The sequence below is a fragment of the Zonotrichia leucophrys genome, chromosome 15 (genome assembly GCF_028769735.1).
Source record: "Zonotrichia leucophrys gambelii isolate GWCS_2022_RI chromosome 15, RI_Zleu_2.0, whole genome shotgun sequence".
Lineage (NCBI taxonomy): Eukaryota > Metazoa > Chordata > Aves > Passeriformes > Passerellidae > Zonotrichia > Zonotrichia leucophrys.
Window position 1 is genome coordinate 5,408,529 of NC_088185.1, and position 22,521 is coordinate 5,431,049.

General features: G+C 41.7%; 1 protein-coding gene and 1 long non-coding RNA gene across 2 annotated transcripts; one reads left to right on the top strand and one right to left on the bottom strand.

Moving 5' to 3' along the window:
- Positions 1-522: 522 nt before the first annotated feature.
- Positions 523-16,156, bottom strand: SUSD2 (sushi domain containing 2). The gene is made up of 15 exons (XM_064726940.1): positions 16,035-16,156; positions 14,588-14,792; positions 13,111-13,262; positions 12,445-12,612; positions 12,048-12,222; positions 10,442-10,643; positions 9,330-9,415; positions 8,844-9,112; positions 7,795-7,938; positions 7,250-7,405; positions 6,660-6,908; positions 6,089-6,361; positions 5,390-5,575; positions 1,116-1,206; positions 523-811 (listed from the first exon to the last, which is right to left on the bottom strand). The coding sequence occupies exons 1-15, from the start codon at positions 16,099-16,101 to the stop codon at positions 799-801; spliced, it is 2,436 nt and encodes an 811-aa protein (XP_064583010.1). The 5' UTR covers positions 16,102-16,156; the 3' UTR covers positions 523-798.
- LOC135454636 (uncharacterized) lies at positions 15,239-22,373 on the top strand. Its single transcript, XR_010442166.1, has 3 exons — positions 15,239-15,575; positions 15,836-18,037; positions 18,813-22,373. It is a non-coding gene; the product is annotated as an uncharacterized LOC135454636 (long non-coding RNA).
- Positions 22,374-22,521: the final 148 nt, after the last annotated feature.

The window sequence follows — 22,521 nt, forward strand, 5'->3', positions numbered from 1 at the left end:
TTGTTTGGTTTGAGTTTTTGTTTGTTTGTTTTCATCTACATGAAGATCCCAAAGTGTCAAGGTGGTAATGTCAAGCAATCGCCTAAACTTTTACAAAGTCTTTACCCAGTCTGCGAGACATTTTAGTAATGGTAAAACAGCTTTGCAAAGAACCAACCAATATGAAAAACCCCCCACACGAAGAGTTTAAAAAGCATTTAAAAAGTTGCTTTGTCAGGAACAGAAATAGGGCAAACATCCTTTGTACAAGGTACATCCTTGTACCCCCTTTACAACACTGCTGTGTAATCAAATAGCAACCCATACAGGCAGAGAACAATTTGCTATTCTGAAGGGGAACAATCAAAATACAGTTTGAAGGCCTTAACTATGGTATCAATACACAGTGTGGATGCATCTCACTTTTAGCATACAGAAACCTCCTGCCATATAAAGTTGATTTTGAGGGCGAAAATATGCTTACATTTCTTTTGGCCTTTGTGACACATACAGAAAGCAAAAAATGGTCTTCATATAATAGCATGGCTTCACGCATAAATTTTAATATCACAGCATAATATGCCACATTCTTATTTCTTGGAGCTGAATTTGTTGTGAATGTAGCATTTTTAAGTGATGAAATACTGAAAAACAATATCAGTGTTCTGTTAGCTTGGCACTGTGCTTTTTTTTTTTCTTTTTTGTGACAGGTTCAGAAGTATTTAATTCTTCCTCACACATAGAGTCTTCTTTCCAAGGGCTGGAACCTCATTTTGTTTCCATTCACTCAATTTCGATTCCATTTTAGCTGGCATTCTATTACTTGTGAACACTGGAACAGAGAAGGATTAAAAATTTGTAACAGTTGCTAACAAAGTTCAGAAAATCAACCATATCTCCATTTCAACCCACCAGTATTCCTGGCAAAACCATTTTCATTCACTACTCTGCCCTCTTTCTCCACTAGTCAGTTTCACACACAGTTAAGTGTTTACACGTCAGTTGCACTTTTTTTTACCTGTAGCACACTAGCAGTTTGTTGCCAGTGGTCATTACTAAATTATTGTTTAAAAAGTCATAGCAGTTGCTATTTCTTTAGGAGATTCATTTGTGTTTTCAGTTCAGTCAAGGCTTACCTCTTCTTTGTGCATAAATAACCCAGACGTCCCAGGACTGCAAGGCCCACTAATCCAAATACACTGCCAATAACAATTACTTGTTTGATGGCTGAAAAACAGAGACCAACCACAAAAAAAAAACCATGAAGGCTTTGATATACATTTTTTCATATCTGTTTGAATGCAATTGCATGACAATTTTTGAAATTGAACATATAGTGTTAATTTTTATATTCTGTTTTTTTGTGGAACTGCCTCCCCTGGCAGTGGGATTGGACTGAATGGTGTCCAGAGGTCCCTTCCAAGCCTTTACCCTTTCAGATTCTCTGAAACTGGTAAAGATTAGGAACTCACAGGATTCCTACATTTGACTGTTAGGGCAGGTGGCTGCAAAAGCTTTGTAACACAAAGGGTGGCTAGTGGTTAATTTGTAGTCAACATTTTGAATGTGCAATACTGATGTGGAACTGTCAATCTCAACAACTGTAATGGTTTTCAATCCTTATTCCATACGGTTTGATTACTTTAAATATTGCCCCTATTTTAGTATTAAATTTTGAAACTACCTTTGCTGCTTAATAAGCTACATAAAAGAGAAGTGACTGCTCTGATGTGGGTACATTGAACTGCATCAGTGAGTTTGAACACACTAAAACACGAAAAGTGTCAACTTGATTCTGTGACTGCCTAACAAGGACACCTGAAAGAGAGAAAGAAACCAGATATGAAATAAATTTTGAATAAAAACTATCATTTTGTTTTCTTATTCTACTAAGCAGTGGCAGATTATCATATAAGAATATTTGTAAAAGTTAAGAGATGCAGCATGTGGAGTGAACTGTCTGGGAGAAACAGTGATTCCTGCATTTTGTATCTGAGCCTCAATACATCAGGGCTGCATTTTTGTCAGCCCTTCCTTCCATCACTTTGTCACACCTGCCCAACCCACAGCCTAGCACACAGTGATGGCATAACAGACACTTCTGTGATCCTAGAACAGATTATTCAGCTGCTGATTTGGTTTATAGTGAAGTTTAAGGAAAGAAATGGGATACATAAACTGTTTCACAAGCGTTGATCCATCATCCAGTAACTTCTTAACAAGGCTTAATGTTTGTTTTACACATCCTTCACAGGGAGGCACCAGTCCCTGCCAAGTGATGAGAACCCACCACTGGCTAAAGTAGTTAGTCCAGTAGTGATTTGCCTCTGTTGTGAAATCTTTGTGTTTGAAAAAAACACAGAAGACTAATGAGATTTCTGACAGCTTTTCAAAATGAACAGCATTTACACAGAGCCTGAGACTGGAAAAGGAAATCTGAAAGTGAATAGAGGAGGAGGGGGGAAAGGAGAAAGTAACCCAAAAGACAAACAAAACTAGATTGCCCTTAATATCACCATATTGTCTGTCTCAAAAAGACTCTATGTACATATGTTGCCACTATCTTATGATTTTTAGCTAGGTATTACATCTCATTTTACTAGAATCTCCTTTTTGCTTTTGCTGGATGGCTTCTTTGTTCTTCCTCTTTGTGATATTCTGTGAAGAGAGCTTGCTGTGGTACTGGCAAGACTTGCAGTGGGATTGTAATTAGAAGCATAGCAAAATAATTATTAGCAGAGGATTTCCATGGAAACTTTAGTCCAAGGACACAAAACTCAAAAACAACAATATGCAGGCCCAACAACATAATTTGTATTTGAAGTTTCAAAATACCGAAATGGATTTTGTTAAATAACTGACATTACATTTTCTTGTTTCCACCTCTTTTTCTATCCAATTTTCCTGGTTCTCATATCTTTATTTTAAATATTCTCTTTTGAAAAGGCATATAGCAATTTAAAAAAACCTTGATGATTTGCAAGACAGAGCTTGAACCTGATGTGCCACAAAACTGCAGTGTCATGGACACAGAACTGTAAAGAAATACACCTGTAAGCTTAGAATTACAGAAGGCTGGGCCCTGTGCTCCTGAGCAGCATGAAAGAAATAACTTGACAAAGTGTGTCTTTAACAGTTCACTTTCAAAATAAAAAAGTGACTGCTGATCACAGTGGCTAGGTCAGTGATCGCCCATTCAGGCACCCAGAAATTGGGAAGGGCTGTCCATTAATTTTGTCAGCATTTTCCTGGTGTCAAGAAGGTCTTTGTCACAGGACTTGATAAAATGGATGTTGGTGAAACAGCAGCATGCTGCTGTGTAAGGAGGAAAACAATAGAGAAAACTGACCTCGGGAACAATAGATTTTGACAACACAAGGACTTTTTCTGTTCTGGAGAAGACTTGGGGGATGGAGAATAGAGAAAATAGCCAAGTAGAGAAGTAAGACAAGGAAAACTGGCACTGGATTTCAGCTGTGTCTTGGACCAGGGGCAGAAGTTTATTTAGTGGAAAGCAAGTACTAGCTGTCCATGCTATAAAAATATGAGAAGTTTAGATATTAGTGAAAGGAACTTTGAATTGTATTGCCTCCCTTCTCTGTACAGACCTGGGCCTGTCAATAGAATAGCCTTCACAATCACTGACATCTAGCAGAACACCTTATGGAAGAAAGAAAAGCAAGGCTAGCTATAAATGCCACTATTAGGGCATAGCAGTAAGAAAAAAGAATGGAGAAATTTGTATTTTATATTGTGTTGCTCAGTTGTTGGTGTTGTCAGCATCCTGCTGCTGTGGGCAGCATTGCCATACTCCAACTTCCTGCAGCTAATAAAAACCATCAATTTTGGTTCACATTACAAAAACTAGAACATCAAATATCAAATAGTAAGGAAGATCTTTGCTGCAATCAGATCAATAAAATTCTTTCACACCTTGTTTTTCTTTGTCACCTTCCAGGAAAGCATTGGAAAACACTGTGGGTTTTGTTTGCTTATCCACAAAGCTGTGTCACATCTCCATCATTCTGAATGCAATCAATCCCTGCATATCTTCCAGCTCCTTTCCTCTGATCTCACAGGGCTGCCTTTCTGTCCCCCTTTTGCTAGTGTAAATGTCAGCATCTGTTTTGCTTATTGAGACTGACTGGCTCTTATCCAGTATGTATGTGGTTGATGGCAGCAGTGGAAAAATATTCTTAGCTTTCAGCTTGGCAGAAAGTTTTGCCATTGCCTAGTTAAGATCTGGCCTTTGTGAATTTTTCTGCTGCCCAAACTCACTGCAGTTCATCTTACAAATATTACTAAGTTGAGAACTGCACTGGAAATGTACAAGCAATTGGTACAGGCAGCAGAGGCTGATGAAATGTGCCAGCATGACAGGAATTCGTTGCTGATGTGAAATGCACTTCCCACATTTCTTTGGAAGGGTCTCAGAATGGAGAATCTGTTAGTATGAATTATTTGATGAGTGCTTTTGGGAGCTATTAACTCAGCATTGAAAGTGTTTCAACATGCCATCTGGCCTTGCACCACCCTGATGCTTTGAAATATTGCCATCTTGAGGACATTTGGAGTGTATGTGGTGAATGAATGAAAAGAAAATTTTGGGCCATTTTCTGTAAATCATAGAGACAGCCTATGCTACTAAACTGCTACTAAATCCAACAATCCCAGGCTAACTGATAATCTATTAGTAGTGACACAAGAGGGGAAATAAATCTGTGTTATTTATACTAAATACTATTGCATCATTCACAATATTTTACTGCTATAGAATAATAGAATTATGTTTTGAGATAAGATAATATTTTAGAAAGAAAAAGTGAAAGAGTTCAACAAGTGTGGGCTGTGTGTGCTCTCGAATCACAGAATCACAGAAAACAGCTGAGGTGGGATGGGACCTCTGGAGGTAATTTTGTCCAACTCCCCTGTTAAAGCAGGACTACACAGAGTGAGTTGCCCAGGACCATGACCTGACAACTTTTGAATATCTCCAGGGAGGGAGATATTCAAACTTCTCTGTGCCAGTGCTCAGTCACAATCACAGTAAAATGGGGTTTCTGATGTTCATAGGGAAGCTTCTGTGTTTCAGAGCCTGCCTGTGGCCTCTGCTCTTGTCCCTGAGCACCACTGAAAAAATCCTGGCTCCATCCTCTTTTCACCCACCCTTCAGGTACCTGTACCCATTGATAAAACAAAAATACCTCCACCAAAACACACAAAACCACCCTAAGTCACCTGTTATTTATATTTTAATAATAGTCTTTCTAGAAATTCAGACATCTCATGTCCAATGCTTTACCAAGTAAGAGAAGTTGCTTTTGTCAAGGGCCGTCATGGTATTCTGAGATTGCCTTGTCCCAGATAATGATTTTTAGTGACAATATGTGATACCTAAAAGGCAACAGACCTGTTTCTTGGCTGCACTGGGGTGTGTCTCCTGACCAGGCTCCTGACACTTGGCAGGTCCTCTCCTGTGACCCTCCTGTGAGTTCATAGCCCTCACTGCAGGTGAAATTGATGGTTGAGCCCAGCAGGTAGTTGGTACTATTCTTTCTTCCATTGGTTGGATGATCCAGCCAGCCACAAGAGATCACTAATAAAAGAAACATATCTGGTTAGAGTATTTAGGACTTAGACCAGCAAATCTCCATTGCAATGATTCAAACAGAATTTTAGTGGCAACTCATGGAAAACCAAAGATTTTTAAACTATCTGAAAGACAATACTTCCTGCTACTTTTAAAATTTATTTTTAAGTCCAAGGAAGACAGCTTAATGCATATAAAATGAAGATAAACTTTCTACACTGTGGTGTTATAGTGGAAGAAATGCAAAGAAATTTTTTTTTAGTTTGCCCAAGTATTCTATCAGCACAGAGATTTCCTGGTACAAAGATGATTCCCCAAAATCAGACTATTTATAGGTGCATGAGCCTACAGTTAAGCAAGGCCTCCTCAAACAGTGTTAACTCTTTAGATGCCCAGTAGAAATATCTATAGTGATGTTCTCTATGGGCTATTCACTTAAGGTTTGGACTTGATGATCCCAGTGGGTCCCTTCCAACTCAGAATATCCTGTTATTCTGTAATGATGTTTTGTGGAATCACCTGGCTCTAGATGTTGTACCAGCAGCTTGTGATTCTGATGGGAAAGCCTTGTGGAATTTCCCACTTGAAGGTTTCCTGTTGTCAGGACATCAAATCTGCAGAATGGGTCCGAGCCACAGTGTGAGACCATCTCTTCTAGCTGGGGATCAGCAGGGTCCTCAGGAGGGGAGAACACGGGCAGGAAGGAGGCATTGTGCTTGTCCCCATAAAAGAAACTGTCCAGTAAGAACTCCGAGTCATAAGTAAAGAGAGAAGTTCCATTTTCAATTGCCCCTTGGGAGACAGAAAGAGATTCATACATAACATTGCCAACACAGACCACCTTCTGCTATTAATCCAAGTGTTTATCTACAGAAATGTAGCTGGAAGAAATACAGGTACAAAGTGCTCAACATTCCATCATGGCTCTGTTTTCACTCCCCAGGTGGGTAGAGGAGGGAATATTTCTCTTACTCCCTTCTCTTCCCCCAGTACTGGTTGCTTGGCACAGACTTCATTTCCTAGTCCTTAAATCATAATCTGTCTTAAATTTGTAAAGAAAATGTAATAATAGACCATAGAAATTACTTACAGCTAGCTCCAAACTCAAACACCTGCTGGGGACTTGCATGAACTGACATGGTGGTTTTGTTCTTGAAGGTGTAGTCATCCTGTGGATTGTCATTCATTACTCCAAAGAGACCCCATGTGTGATTCATAAACTTCTCTGGGAGCAGAATTGTCAGGGTCAGAAATCCTCCATTTCCCCTTATTTCCACTCCAGACCCAGAAGAGAACATCACTGTGATGTTCTGATCAGGTGTAGAATAGAGAAAGAGACCTATAACCATGAGAGGAAGAGAAAACAGCTAATTATCTACAGTGAAAAAAATGCTGTGTTTTAGCATCAGTTTAAATCATCAGTTTTAACCATTTTTTCATACAGCTTTTCCTCCCTTCCACTCTGAGCTGCACTCTGAGAAGCATTTAAAGGGAAGCCACACCTTCACACTACAAACAAGTGAAAGAGGACATAGAAACCATGGACACTGAAACCACCTAAAACACTTGACAAAAGGATGCTGAAAAAAGAGTTGGAATGCATGCACCTAGAGACACCTTCAACTATCCATGGGCTCCATCAGAATGGAATTGCTTACAAGGCTGATATGTGTAACTAACCTTTCAAGTCCATCCAAGTTTGTTCAGAGAAGTTGAGAACCCTCTGGTTCAGGAGGACCTCCAGGTGCAAATCCTCAGAGTAGCGCACTTCAATCACATCAGAGTTGTTCTCCTGCATGGCCACTGCACACAGGCCTGTCCCCTGAGCCCCAGTTCCTTCCAAATGGAAAAAAACCAATGCTATCAAAATGCATCAGCTGGCATTGCCTGATTTCTAGAACTGGCCTTCTGTTTCCTTATTGATGAGAATGGGCACGGAGAGATATAAGAATTTTTTGGAGCTCTTAAACACAGTAGAAAACTTTACACTTCCATTAATCACACCCAATAAAAAACCTAGCAATTAAACTTTGATTGGGAAGCTTTTCCTGAAGATGTTGTCTGCTTTCTGATTATCTTCAGAATGGTGACTGTTCACAAATGGCCAAAAAAGAGGACTAGAGACAACAGGAGGATTGCTGCTAAGTGCAAATCAAGCAAATATCAAATCTCAGTTCTGCAAATCTCAAAGTTCAGAAGCTCTGCTTCCTCTCTTACCAACTTACCATTGGAAAAGTGTGCCTGCTGTGTCCTCCCTTGCACTCTCAGGGATGTGAGATCAGACTCTACCAATGTGTATTCTCCTAGGCCATTGAAGGTGAAGTTCAGACCATCAAATGTAAAGAAATGAGGATCCCCAAAAGCAGATGCTATTTTTAAAAGCAAAAAGAGAATTAAGATCAAGCAAAAATCACAACCTGTTAGTCCTCAAGTTCATGAGAAAGGAAAGAGGCTAGAAGTCTGTGTCACATGCAATATATGGGGAGATTTGGACATGAATACAGAGCTATTGCTTTATCTTTGCATCCATATCCTTTGCACCCTTAATCCCCTTTTGCATTTCCAACTTCCATGTAAACTGCTGCAAGTTCCTACTAATTTATCTTCTTTTGTATGCTTTAATCTGTATGGTAACTAATACAAGTTGTAAAGTTGTATTTTCACAATTCAAACTCTATTTATGCCAATACTTTTGATGGAGTTTCTTTAAGCAGCCAGACCTCTCATTCATGACCCCTAACTACCTAATGCAATGCCCTCTACAGTTTTCTCCTTTTTTCCTGATGCAAACTGCTCCCTCTTTGCACATCTTTATGGCAGGCCAAGTCCTGCTGGACACCTCAGCAGCATAGAAGGCAAAATGTGGTAGCAACAGAGGTATGGCAAGACTTGAAGACTGATTTAAAAGCAAGCAGGAGAACACCAGACATCTTGTAAATTGTAAAACTTTCTTATTTGATATGAATGTTTCTCATCATGACAGCTTTTCTAGCTGCTTCCTAGCTGTCATTAACCATCTCTAACCTCTTTTTTTTTGCTTTGGCTGTTTAGATTCCAGGGGTGAGTTAAATGCTCAACAGCAGAAAATCTTGCAGCATAATTAAAAAACACATACAGATTTTGTAAGTGATATATCAAGAGAAACTTTCCATGGAATTTTTCCACAGGACATTATACCCTCACCATTGTCAACTCATATATGCACATATACAAATATTCTAGAAGCCAATACTATGAAAAATCTACACCCCATAAGGAAATCTGGAGCCCTTACCAGCTCGGGGAGGGCGGTACGTCCTGCAGTCACTAGAGGGCCGCCTTTTCATATAGAAGTCACAATTCTCAGACCACAGACAGCAGTAATAGAAGCTGATAACATCATAAAGCCAGTGGGAAAAGCCAGGTATCCGGGGAGGCTTCAAGAAAGGTGGTGAGCCCCAGTCGTGTCCTCGATCAGGTGTGCTGCCTCCGGTGGAGTCGTATGTGAGGATTTGGGTTCCCGTGGAGTCATAGCAGCACTGCTGTCCAGCCCCATACTGGGGACTGATTGAGAAAAGCAGCAAGAAAATCATCATTTAGCTCTGTGGGGTACGTTTCTGTTTAGGGGTTGCTTACTGACTTTTTATGGATACAGCCAAATATTTTGTTTGCCAAGCTTTATCTGATATCCAATCAGACTTCACCCCTGACTTCTGTGATGATGCTGTCTCTGAGGTGAAAGGATTAACCAAAAAAATGTGGTTTAAAAGAAGTTCTTTACCTGGCTTGAATGGCTCTTACACAATGCACAGCACCAGGATGATAAGTACACACACTCCCCTTTTCAATGTCACAGCCATAATCTGTCTGAAAAAGATCAATGTTCACACTTAATGGGGTTCTTGTCTCATTGTCCTTTCTGTTCTTACATTCTCTTCCCACCTTTTGTATCTGACATGTGTGTAAAGTTGACATGAACTGGTTAAGGTTGTGTTGAACAGTGTGGAATGATAGGAAAAATGGTGAATTTAATACTCAAATGTCTGGAGCACGTGTCTGACCTGAACATTTTGCAGTCTGTTACAACAGACCTTGAAGAACAAAGGCAGCCAGATGGGATTCAACTGTAAGTGTACAACAAACACAGACACAGAGTAAATGTTTATCCTATGTTCTTAGACAGAGGCAGTAGACCTATTCTTTATCTTCACAAGCTTTTACACATCATGTTTGGAGCTTCATAACCAGAATAGTAACAATATTTACCTAAACTTTTTTTTTAAATGCATAACCACATGCCACTATTTGGTATCATAAATAGGAGAGGAAGTCACTCTCATCTGGTCCTCAGATCAGCAGTGTAAGTGAAAGTGTAGACTGAATGGCAATTGATTTCTTAGCTTTTGTCAGTTCCTTGATAACAGTGAAGCTGAGAAAGAGGAAGGAAGCAGGATAAAGGAAATAATGGATTAGAGCTCTGATGTACATGGCAGAAGGGTTTGCAGCAAAGTATGAAAAACTAGGCAGAAATAGTTTGTCACAGCATGGGATATCACCTTCAAACACAGACTGTGAACTTGTAGGATCTCGAAGAAGCCATCCCTGCTCGCAGCTCCACAGAGTGTTTTCAGTCTGCTGTTGGAACTCCTGTTTTAATTCCCTGTTTGAATGTCATTTCCATCTCCTATTCTATAGGCACTTGTATTCATACTGACTAGATAAGCTGTATTTACCTCTGCCATTTGATATGCTACTTGGGCAAATTTGTATGTAATTTAATGTCCTTGTAATGATGTTTAGAGAGGGAACAGGGGTGTGTGTGTGTGGAGTTTGGCACTCCTAAAGCTTCCACCTGGAATTGTAATAGGCCAGAGGGATCAGTTAATAACTTACATGGAACCTGCCAGTGTCAGCTCTTGCCTGTGCCAAGGTGCAAGGGCAGTCTATAATTTCTTCCTTGAAGTTTGGAAGCAACTCTTCCTTTCTGTCCCATTCCATACATTTTGCAGTTGCCCATGCATTTGGGTCATTTCTGAAGTCTTTCTCAAGGTGCCAAGCCAATGCATGGTCTGGGCTCCAGATTGATGGAATATTGCTGGTAAAAAAGAGAAACAAAAAATAGATCTGATAGCTGAACAAGCACTATTTGGACAGTAGCACTGTGGCTCAATGGCTAATTATAATTTAAAAGCATTTTTTTACTTCCAAGTTATTTCATTGCAAAGTCCACTGCTCTCCTTTTCCTTCAAAAAGTTATGGCACATCAAAATTTTCCAAATTCAGAAGGTGGCAGGACAGCATGCAGCAAGTACGCAATAATCAGCATACATTTTAGTAATCATGATTCTGGCTTACATAGATCCTTTTAGAGGAAGGTTTTGTATTCATGCCTTTTGACATTGTAATTTAATTTAGGCCAGAATGAAGAATATCTGGATTCTTTAACAAAACATAACAACAGCAGTAATATCAGGACTAATGACTACAGAAACCATTTAGAATCCTTGAAATGTTCCAAAGCCACTCTGCTTTTCCCCCATGAAAAAAACAATCTATACAAAGTGTAATAAAAAGCCTTCTAGAAGGGGAAAAAGTTATCCTTTTATGTTCAAAAAAGTTCTGACACGTTAGCAATATGTTGTAACACTGAAGAGGTGGCATTTATGTACTCACAGTCTACATCTACATCAAACCTGCAGATATGGAAGAATTATGAAGGAATACCCATGGAGCACTTACAGATGTAGTTCACCAAAAATCATGGGGAAATATGCAATGAAATAAAAGAAAATGGTCATAAAATTTGAAGGAATGCAAAAACCTGCATACAAAATAGAAGAGGAAGGGCTGTGGCTGCAGTGATTGAGTTCCACAATTCGGGACTCCTCCACAGTTGTGACAAAACAAAAGAATCAGCAGATCCTACTCTGCTGAGAGCATGGGTTTGGCTGCAGTAATTTTCTTCATAGCAGCCACATTTTAGATCTGTGATCAAGACAGTGCTGATAACACTGATAAACCACTGCTTATCTCCTGCGGGCACAGTGCCAAGGTCTTCTCTGTGTCTCATGCTGGCCCCAGGGAGAAGGCCAGGAGGGAGCACAGCTGTGACAGCCAGCCCAAGCTGACCAAAGGGATATTCCATGCCCTAGACCAGCAGGTCCATCAATAAAACTGCAGGGGTGTTTTTCCAAAGCAGCCCTTACTGGGTGACTAACTGTGCATTAGTCTGCTCATGGGAGACTTCATGATTCTTCCTCCATGCTCCTCTTACCTTAGTAAACTGTCTGTATGTTGACCTATGAGTTTTTCTCACTTTTGACCTTCCAGTTTTCTCCCCATTTTTTCCCAGGAAATGGAGCCTGAGTCTCAGTTTTGAATGCCAAAGGAGACAACAGCTTATAAGGTAGCTATTATTATTATTATTATTATTATTATTATTATTATTATTATTATTATTATTATTATTATTATTATTATTATTATTATATTCACTTGCCTCTGCCCATCAAAATAGTTGCTGGGTATAATTCTCAAAATTCCATAGTCCCATGTACTGTAATTTCCCTCAGCAGGTACAGGAAGGAAAGAATATTTCCCTGTATTGGGGGTTTCTCTTGCCAAAGTATAAAGGTATTTCCATTCAGCCATCCAGTTTTCTGAATAACTGTCACCTGTCAGATAGAGGAAAAGAGTTTTGGATGCTGGAAAAGAGCAATAGCCACAAGATTGAAATGAGATGTCTTCACCCATATATAAATGAAGAGGAAAAGCTGACATTATTGTCACCAGTTATTTACACTTGCAGGTTTCAGTGAAAGTGATCACAAGCTGTGCAGAGCTCTGCACAAGAGTTCTGTGTGTGATAAATGCTTGTAGGAAAAGGGTCACTTTACCTGTTTCCTGGTATCCCCAGACTTCTATGTTGACATGAGTTGTTTCAAGTGTCTGGCGTGTCCAGGTAAGAGTTAAGTTTCCACCAGTGTTGGAGGTGCCATAGTATTGCCATTTTGTCTCATTTACCAAGGTGCATTTTTCTCCATCTGAAACTTTGCTGTGATGTACTGCATTGCAGAGCAGAAAGAGAGGGCTAATGACATTTTGGCTTTGCATAGTCCTGAAAAAGTGCTACTCTATTATTTAAGATTTAGCAGGATTTCCCCTGGGTATGTTTTACACAGCACAGGATGCATGACATGAAAAGAATAAGCTGAAGCTGAGAGAATGCAACCCTTACTAATACTTGCAGTCTTTAGATTACAACACCACAATGCAATTATTTGAAGAGGGGACAAAAAGGGGTAGAAGTAGGGATGAGGTGGGAACAATTTTGGTCAACCTCATTTTGCAGCAGGACTTTTTATCAGTTAATGCTGCTGCTGATACTCAATTGCTGTGAAAGCTCATCTCTCAAAAGATGAATTAACATGAGGCTAGTGAGACTTTCTTTTCTGAGGCCTGTTAAGGAAGAATAAAACTTAACTAAAGGAAAAGACTTCTATAATCTTGCATGCATGGTGGAAGAATATAGCAAGAAAAGGGATGCTGTAGATATAAGTAACCTGATAACCAAGTTCCAGAGTAGGGAAACGTTGACCCAGCATCTGCAGAAACTTCAAAAGGGATGAAACCAGTCTCATAAAGCAATGGCGAGATGCAGTGGCCTTTTCCATCCTTGTCAATATAGCCACTGGTTGTGATCTCCTTCTTGAACCTGTAGATGTTGAAAACACTTTTCAGTGTCACCATAGATAGAAGGAAAATTCTGAATATTCTTCAACAAGCAACCTTGTGTCATGTGTGGATCATTTCAAGTCTGGGGCTGTTTTGCTTGTAGCAGGGAATATAAACTGGAAAATTGTGCCATTACATCAATGTGAATTCTACTGCAAACTGCACAAATATACAGCAATCCACAAATGTTCAATTCACTATTTAATTTCTCGGGGAGAGAGATATGATACATTAACAACAAAGGGGCAACAGGAAGAGGAAAATAATGTTACAGCATTAGTAAGATTACAGGGTGGCTAACAATGGCCATGATGCAGTTATTGCAAATTTCTGATTTGTTTTTTATCCTGGTAAGCCCTGTGAGGGCAACGAAAGGAATTTCACGCTGTTGTAGCATTTCTGTTGCAAAGGCACTCAGAAGGCACTGCTTGTTTTTTAACCATTTGATTCCAGTTAGGGCTCTTGTCCAGAGTCCTGGGGATTAACCCCATCTGTGACTTTTCAAGACTGATATATGGGGACTGAATATCTATTCCAAGTATCAGAGGGAGCTGGGGCCTGCCAGGAAATAGGACCTTTGCTTTTCTGCACTGGAATTTGCCTTGGCTGTAATTATATAACTCTACAGGCACTTCGAAGTGCACAGTTGTGTTCTACAGAGTGAATGCCTTGGTCAAAGGTTTTCCAAATAAAGAATTGAAAACTTTTTCAGGTACTGTTACCCAGATGGGGAGGACTCCAGAATCTCACTCAGAACCTTCTGTGGAAATAATAGCACAACATCTGGGTCACCAAAATTCAGTGTACTGTATGTATAGCATGTGCCACATGCACCTAAGTGTGATACAGGCTGACACATTTAGGATCCACAGCTTTCTCTTACAGGGTAAACATCAGGTGTCCTACCTACATTTCTGTCTTGCTGTTTTCTCATTCAGATTAAGAAATAAATACTTCTTTCCCACAAAGGGAAACGCTAAAGAAATATTGACCATCAAGTGTCCTGAAAGGAAACTCTTCTAGAAAGTCACTGTTTTAATATGGTAAGGGAAGAATGAGCAGAGTTATGATTGTACCACACAATAACTCCACCTAAAAGAAACAATCCTGTGTAGAAATACAGTCCACAGGTATCCTTGAGGGTGAGATTGAGCAGAACTTTTGTACATTTCAGGATTCTAACAACTTTACAAAGTTTTCACTCCTATATAGACTGGTCTTGTTTTGTGGTAATTGCCTATTGCTGGAGAGTGAGATTTTAAGTTTTGCTTCCCTTTGGCAAAGGAATATAAAATCATGGCCCACCTGCATTTTAGCTTAGAAGAGGGATCAAATGCTGTGTTGTTAATCACAAAGTCTTTGCCTCCCATAAGAGATCCTGAGTATGGAGAAATTTGAAGACAAAATTCTTTGTAATCAGGACAGCATGTCCCCAAGGACTGGCATGTCACCTGGCAAGAACAGGTACCAAGCAGCTCCCCACATCTCTGTGCACAAGAGTCTTCAGCTCCTTGTTAAAGGAAGAAAAAAAGAGTCAGGAATGTTATTGAACTCTTCTAGATGTTCTCTGAAGCACAAGTACATCATCCAAAAGACTGCTGTAAGTAAATAAAATAGGCTGGTTATGTTAGTTTAGGAATGTATTTAGGTGAAGGTTGTAATCACCTGCACATTAAGGTTGGTCCATTTTGAATAGCAAAATACACTTATTTACCTCCCAGAGAGTACATAATTTCATTAATTCCATGGGTATTTTTGCATGTAATAGAGAGATAAATCTCCAGAGCAGCCCCTCAGTGAGTATCACCAATTACACTTATTTTTGAGGATAATTCTTAAATGTACCAGAACCCCACCATCAACCCTACATGGGAATCATTAAGAACAGAAAACCAATGCTCTTGGAAAGTTAAAATCAGCAATGAAATGGGCTCCAACACAAGTTTATTAAGAGAAACTGAAATGTCTTTGTTTTGTGCATTTGATTTGAGTCAGGCCTTAACAAGGCAGGTGCACAGACAGGTGAGGAGGCTTGTGGCTTACAGACTGTCAGTAATCACTGGCCATCACATGGAAAACCACTCAACAAATAAAACAGTGAGAAGAAGACAGACATTACAGTAGCCCTGTCAAAAATAGCTGGATTTCACAAAGTTCAGGGGGAGTTAAGTGAGATGAATAAGCTGCAGAGACAGCTGGGAGCACTGAGGACCTTTTGGGAAGTGGAATCTTGCAAGGATAACAGTGTTTGGGAGCTATATCAAGAATACCATGCAATGCTGAGATGATCTAGGTAAGTATCAGAAATTCTAAATTTGGACATGGATCTTGCAAAATTGGAACTAATTATGAAAAAGTAACTAAGGGAGGATTGATTATTTGGGAGGACACAAGCAAAAAGAAAGGCAGGGATCAAGGTGGGTGGTGAAGAACAAGCACAGGAAAATGCAAAGAAGGGAAGTAAAAGCACTTGTCCAATATGGGCAGCTGGAAAGTTTTTCTCTGTCTTTAAATATATTTACTGCATTCTCCAGATTGTCTGTTTACTTACAGAAGAGATCCACTGACCTGCTGGAAATTACAGAGGAAGGGATTGAAAATGAAACTATGCAGGTAAAAGCTGGCCTGTGTGCCTTTACTTTAGCTTGTAAAAATGGTATCCACAATTTCTTACCAAAGTAAGTGTATTCTGAAGTAGAGAAGTCAAAAAAATTTGCAGTTAAAAGCAGCAAAATGTTTGAAAATCACTTACCTGCATTCCAAAGAGCAGTGAGGGTGGAAAGAATGAAGAAAGAAACGTCTAAGCCAATGAATTTCATATTTTGTCCAGATGATTCAGGATGGCTGATTGTGCTAGTCTTCGTGCTAGTCTGGGAAAAGCCTTTAGTGGAAACGGGTGTCCAGAAATAAACAAGATTCTCTCTGTTCAAAGGTTTGTTGTAAATTACTGAAGCAAAACAAACTGAATGAAATGCTCCATTTCAGAGGTCATCTCCAATCAAGGAAAAGATTGAAGGGGAGATAGCCACTGCAACTCCTTCACATTAACAGTCAAGTTTTTCTGAAAGGGAGGTAGATGTTTATTGTTTTACAAGCGTTTCTGCTTCAAAGCTCAAGGCCACGGGGTCATTGGCAAAAGTTCTATGCTTTAATTTTGCTGGAGGAACTAAAACCTGTTATCACTTAGAAGAATGATAAAGAATACATGCTGACAGTACAGTTCAGTTCAGAAGATAATGAGATCTAGAGGAAGCATGCTTACTGCACTGGATGTGACAGCATGAGGGCTGATTTAAGTGAAGGCAGATCCCTCCTCTTCCCTAATTTTAAGGGGTTAAATTGAAGGAAACTCACCCTTTTTCATCATTTTAAGGGCTTAAATCAGAGGGTTCCCCTCCATTTCAGAGCACTTCTGCCTGTTCCCCTGCACCACGTCTCTCGTGTGAGAGCAGTCCTTGCATATATGCAGTTTTGGAGGTGGAATTGAAATTCCAGCAATGGCATCCAGGCAGAGAATGGCAGCAATGACAGCTCCTTTCCATAGGAAGGAAAGCACGTAGTCCCAGTGTCTCAGGTGCAGGTGACAGGCTGTCCTGGGGAGGCGAAGTCCCCAAATCCTCTCTGTCCTGGCAGCTTTTGTCTGGGAGCAATCCTCGGATATATTGAATTTTGTGGGTGGAATCCGAGCGGCGGGCACATGAGCAGAGGCTGAGATGACTCGCTGGTGGCACCTGGTGACTCACAGCGCTACTGCAGAGCAGAAATGAGCCCTTGAGCAGCTCTTGCAAGGGATATTCGTGCTCAGTGACTGCAAACCATCAACATGCATAGGAACAAGGAACTGTAGGCTGGAGCTGGGCTCTGGAAGCAAGGGAGCTGGAAGTGTTTATTTAGATAAACCCATATGTAGAAATTCCCTTTTTGTCTCATCGGTCTGGGTCTGTAGGACTGAATCTTTGCAATCAAGAGACAACAGAGTTGTTAGTAACACTTAGCTCAAATCTCTCAAATGTTGTTATCTCTCAGAGAACTGGGCCAGCACTGAGCTATCCCATGTGCCTGGAGAGCTTTGGGGAGGGCAAGATGATGTCCCACTTCTGTCTGGAAAAAATGGCAAGAAAATAAAAAGCAGTTTCCCTTCTCTCTCTCTGACCTGTAACTGAAGCAGTTCTGTAGGACAACATGGACATCACTGCTCTCCCCCAGTTTGGATGAAATATTAATATAGTTCATAAATATTATCTTTCCCTGCTCCTCAGTCCTTCACTGCACAGAGAGCAGATTTACTCAGATTTACTTTACAGATTTACAGATTTACTTTGTTCCCAACAGCACCTTTCCAGCCTGAGTCCCAGTTTTCACAGGCACAAACTAAACAGACCTAAGGCATTGGTCTGTTATTGCCTGGAATTCCCAGCTCCATGTTCCCTGGATTGCTCAAACAAACACTCACAGCAGTCTCACCTCAGCCCAGAGACTGTGCTCAGAGTTAGCCCATCACCAGTGCTGCTGGTTCAGATCAGAAAGATGGAGGAGCAGCAATGCTGGGATGGCCTTGGCATGGCTTTCCTGGAGCTCTAGGCTCTTAGACTCTCTCAAGCCTAAGCCTAGCTCCAACCCTCACAAAAAAGAATGTCTTGTGTAAGCTGTTGAGTCCTCTGCTGGAAGAGAGGGAGCAGCTCATCAGGAATGCACTTCCGTCATCTCTCTTGGCTCAGGAACACCTTCATTATCATGCACAGCCAGGATAAACAGGTGAGATTAGAAACCCTCTAAGCAAAATCCGTGCTCAGGCGAGTAGAGCTTTGCAGGACCCATGCTAATCCTGCTCTACAAAGCACATTCCAAACATTTGGCACCTCCTGCATTTATAGGAATGAAGGAAGTCATGTCCCTACTGGCCTTCACCCCCTTCAGGGGTATAGATGGGCCCTATCTCTCAAAGCTCTTGGCCCAGTGAGCCTGCCAGGGAAGCAAGCTCATGGCTGCCCTTGGAAGCTGTCTCTAAATAGTTTCATTCTGGCAGGATGATGGAGAGGAGCCTGGCTGTTATTGCTACCCCCTGGGTCACACAAGGTAGCAGTGACGTGATGGAAGAACTTGGGCTCTGTCACAGCAACTCATCTGTCACTGCCCTGCTGAGATGTGCAGCAGAGCTGGTGTCACTGCCTGGTGCACAGGGGGATGGTCCCAGTGCTGCTCCAGTGCCCACAGCAGGAGCTGTTTCTCGTTAGGAAGCTGAAATGCTTTTCAACATGCTGCCAAAGGCCATCTGTCTGTTTATTTGCTGCTGTCCACCCTGCTGGGAGCTGGTGCAGAGCTTTGTGCTTTGCCCTCTCCTGCCAGAGCCTTTGGCATGGGCAGGACGAGGTGGCTGCAGTTGGGTGAGCTGGCACCTCTGCAGATCCTGGGCAAAGCCTTTCAGGGAATGCCTCTCCTTCCATGGGTGTCTGGTACAGGCCGACTTGGGAAGTGCTTGCCAAGAGATTGCTGATCCTTCAGCAATTCCTGTTTACTTTGGTCCCTACAGGAGGCTGCCAAGAGAAAGGAGCTTGACCAACACCTGCAGGGGCTTTACCAGCTCTGAAAAGCATCCCTGCTGCTCTGCTCCCAAAGCATGGGAGGGGCTCTAATGCTGTCCTGAGCCTTGCAAAACAAGTGCTGAGTTTACTTCCCCTCTGCTCCCCACTTTCCTGTGTGCGTCCCTGAGGGTGAGCCAGCACAAAGCTGCCAGCAGGCTGCACTACCAGGCAGAGCTCGGAGTGCTCCTGCCCTCACTGTCTCACGTTTGTTTGGGCTGGGCCAGGCAGGTGTGCCCAGGGGAGCTCCGGGGCTGCACCCCAGTGCAAGATTGCAGAGGGAAAGTGCTGCATTGTTCTCTGTCTGCAGTCACCTTGCCTGAACCCAGCTCTGAGGCATGCTGGCACAGAGGGATGTGAAGAGCTATGGTAAATGTCAAGGAATAATTCTAACATGGATCAGGAATACCCAACATAGCACTGAACTTCTGAAGACAGATATTTTGGGTGTTTCCAGCACTGCAGCAGAACAGTTTGTGTAGCTGCTGTGTCAGGTTGAGCCCATTGCTATGCACAGAGCAGCAAAGAGAGTGTTGCTATTGGACTTTTTCCTTCACTTCTTACTTCTTGAAGCCATGATTACAGAGCAGATTCCATTCTTTTTAATGTCAGAAGGAAGGCCTGAATGCAGTAGTTAGTATTTAGTATTTGGCAAACTATGCTGGATTAGGGCAGGGTGAACAGTAGGAGAAATATTAGAAGTTAATATTCTCATTCTAATCTTGCTTTTTATATGGATTACAAGTTATGTCACTAGGGACTCATATTCCAAACTGGAGACAAGCAGCCCCTTGTGATGGCTGGTGAAATCAGCACCAGGAGGGAAAATGGAGCAGCAGCCAGCTGGGGAGGCAATGCCCTCCCAGGAGCTCCTCAGCTCAGTCCTGGTGCAAGAACAGGTCACAAACTTCTCTGGTGGGTGTTTGACTCAAGGCCTGTCTTCTGAATCCTTTCCTCAGTGCTCCCAAGCTTCCCTCCTTGGGCCATGAGCCAAGGAATCAGGGATATCAACCAAGAGACCGTTTGTTTTTCCACGGGCTGTGTAGATTGTGCTGTTGTTATCAGCGAAACCAGGGCTGCTGGTGGCCTCCTGCTCTGCGGGCGGTGGAGGGCTCTGATCTCCTGCTCCTGTTCTTTCTGAGGGTGGGGCAGCACCTTGCACGAGTTTCCAGAGCACCAAACATGAGGTGAGCACTCTGAAACTGCTTCCAAAGACAAGCTGGTCCTACCACAGCTGTGTATTTGGGCTTGCAGCAGATGTGAGAGTGGTAGGTCATCATACCTGTGTGGTTGTGCAGCCAGAATTGCTGAGCTTTCCAGTGCTCCTGTCCTTGCTCTGAGATAAGGACAGGAAAATGCTGTTGTTTTGAAGGTGCTGTTTATCTGGTTAAGGGTTTTCTCTGGTCAAGTGGGGTGTAACAAGGCTGGAGCAGTTTTGAAGAAGGTCCAAGTCTGGATTTTCGCTCAGATCTGGAGCCAAAGATCTCTGTCCTTTGGTGTTTGGTTCAGTTCTGCTCACAGCCCCACAGACAGAGGATTTACCCGTGGGAGATTCTGCTCTGTGCTGTTCTCCATAATCAACAGCCATCCTTGATGCACACCCTGATAAGGCTCCAGGAATCCACTCATCCTGCTGTGATAAAACCCTGTGCTGGTGCTCCAGCCCTGCACACCTGGGCACAGCCCTGGAGCAGCCTCTGCCTCTCTCGTGTGCCGATTTGGCTCATTTCCAGCTCTGTCTCTCTTTTGCTTCTCCCATCCTCACAAAACCAAAGGCAATCGTGTGTGTGTGCTTCAAGAGCCTTGCCAGGAACAAAGAGAAGTCCAAATATTTGTATTGGGTTGTTACTCTTTCCATTCAGGCAATAAATGACAGACTGCAGCAGAGTCTTTGTGTGCTGTGTGGGATTTCCACTGTGCTGGCTCCAGCTTCACAGCCTCACCAAGATGAAACACCTACAATTAACAGTTGGGCTTTAACTGGAGGGAAAATGACTGAGTGTGATTGAAATATGGCCTTAAAAAAAACCCCCACCAAAACCCAAAACAAAAACCCACAAACAAACCAACCACAAAAAAAAAAACCTTGAGAAAAATCTGCAGACCTTTCCTGTGTCAGATGAGAAGTGCCTGGTCTCTGTGTGCATGCAGAACAGAATTTTCACTCCGAACTCTGGGAGCTGTGTTGGGGATTTCTGTCCCAGAGCCTGGGACACAAGCTGAACACAGATATTTCTGAGCTGCTTTCCTCTGCAAAGTTCCAAGCTTAAATCCATGTGGAGGCCTGAGTTTCCTTGGGACTGAACTCTTTTTGTCTGAGCTTACCAATAGGATGAAGATGTTTGCTAACAAATTAATTCCTGAACTTCAGATCTCTGCTTCTGGGAAGAAGCTGGGCTTCAGTGCTTGGTAAATCGAGGAAGAGAATGGTGAGACAGCTCCAGGTGTGAGCTAGCTCAGGACACAAGCTGGTCTGCTGTCACTGGGACTGTTCAAAATTTGAGATAAAGGAAGGAAAAGCATAATCCAGCCTTGTGGGATTTCACATACCAACATGCCAGACAAATTCTGCTTGCTCTCTCAAGTAAATTTGGTGTTCCCTGCTAGTGCCACCATGAGTTTTCTCACTCAGAAGTTTCTTATCAGGAATTAATTAGCCCTGAAACCTTAAGGATTGACTCTTCAAACATAAATACTCCCTACAATTACCTTCTCTTTGGATGATATCTTTAGTGTTTCATTTTACACAGCAGACAGTACTAATATTATAACATCAAGTTAAATCACATCTCCTTTGGGCAACTGAAAAGCTATCAAAAGTGACAGGACCTTTAGAAAAAAACCTAATATCAGAAAAGAATCATGTCAGAAATCTTGATGGCTTCCTTTTTTATCCTATTCATTACACATAGCAGGGAAAAGCAGCACTGTTTGAGTCTGCTTCAGCTGCTGTTTCCTACAAGGATCTATTCTGGCAGACTCTTTAAGCTCCTTCCTTCTGAGGTCACTTCTGAGATCACATAAGAGCTGAGGAACCTCCCTCAGCCTGCTTCACCAAGTGCTCTGTCCTGTTTTGCTTCTGGGCTCAGGCTGGCACTTGAGAGTTACACCTACCTGGGTGTAATAAAGTTTGTGGATGTTTCAGGCAGAGAGTAGAAGGTGGATAGAATCTATATGGTCCACATTAAAACTGCTAAATTCAATTTATTACCACAGCCTGACCCCAACCTTCACTGACTGACACCTTTGAGGAGAGGATGGCAGAGGGATAAATCCTTTCCTGCCCTTGAGTCTTCATTACTGGCAGTTAGGAGAGGTCAAGGGCACAAGGAGAGAATTTTGCCAAACATATTTATTTTTCAAGATACATGAAATATAGGTCTGAAACCCTTCACCAAGGCTATGTGTGCATCACTATTTAAAACCAGTTGATTGATAACAGTTCTTGGAATTAGTCCAAGGAATTCTGTTGGAAATTTTCTGGAAAATACAAACCTGTTACAGCCAAGTACATGATAAGGGGTATTACTCTTTAATGAAACTAGAGGACAAACAGCAAAGAGGCCTTGAGTTTGTTTTCTTTCTGGATAATGAAAAGAAAAAAAAAAGCAGATGGTATGTAAGCCAGCAATGTATAAGTGACCAGTATAAGCTGGTCAC

What these genes read in the sequence shown, in the direction of transcription:
- SUSD2 (XM_064726940.1), bottom strand. Translation starts at nt 16,101, where the DNA reads ATGAAATTCATTGGCTTAGACGTTTCTTTCTTCATTCTTTCCACCCTC. An exon ending in CTGACACTGGCAGGTTCCAT is followed by an intron (nt 9,416 to 10,441) that starts GTAAGTTATTAA and finishes GATCTTTTTCAG; the next exon opens with ACAGATTATGGCTGTGACAT. An exon ending in AACTTGGATGGACTTGAAAG is followed by an intron (nt 6,909 to 7,249) that starts GTTAGTTACACA and finishes TCATGGTTATAG; the next exon opens with GTCTCTTTCTCTATTCTACA.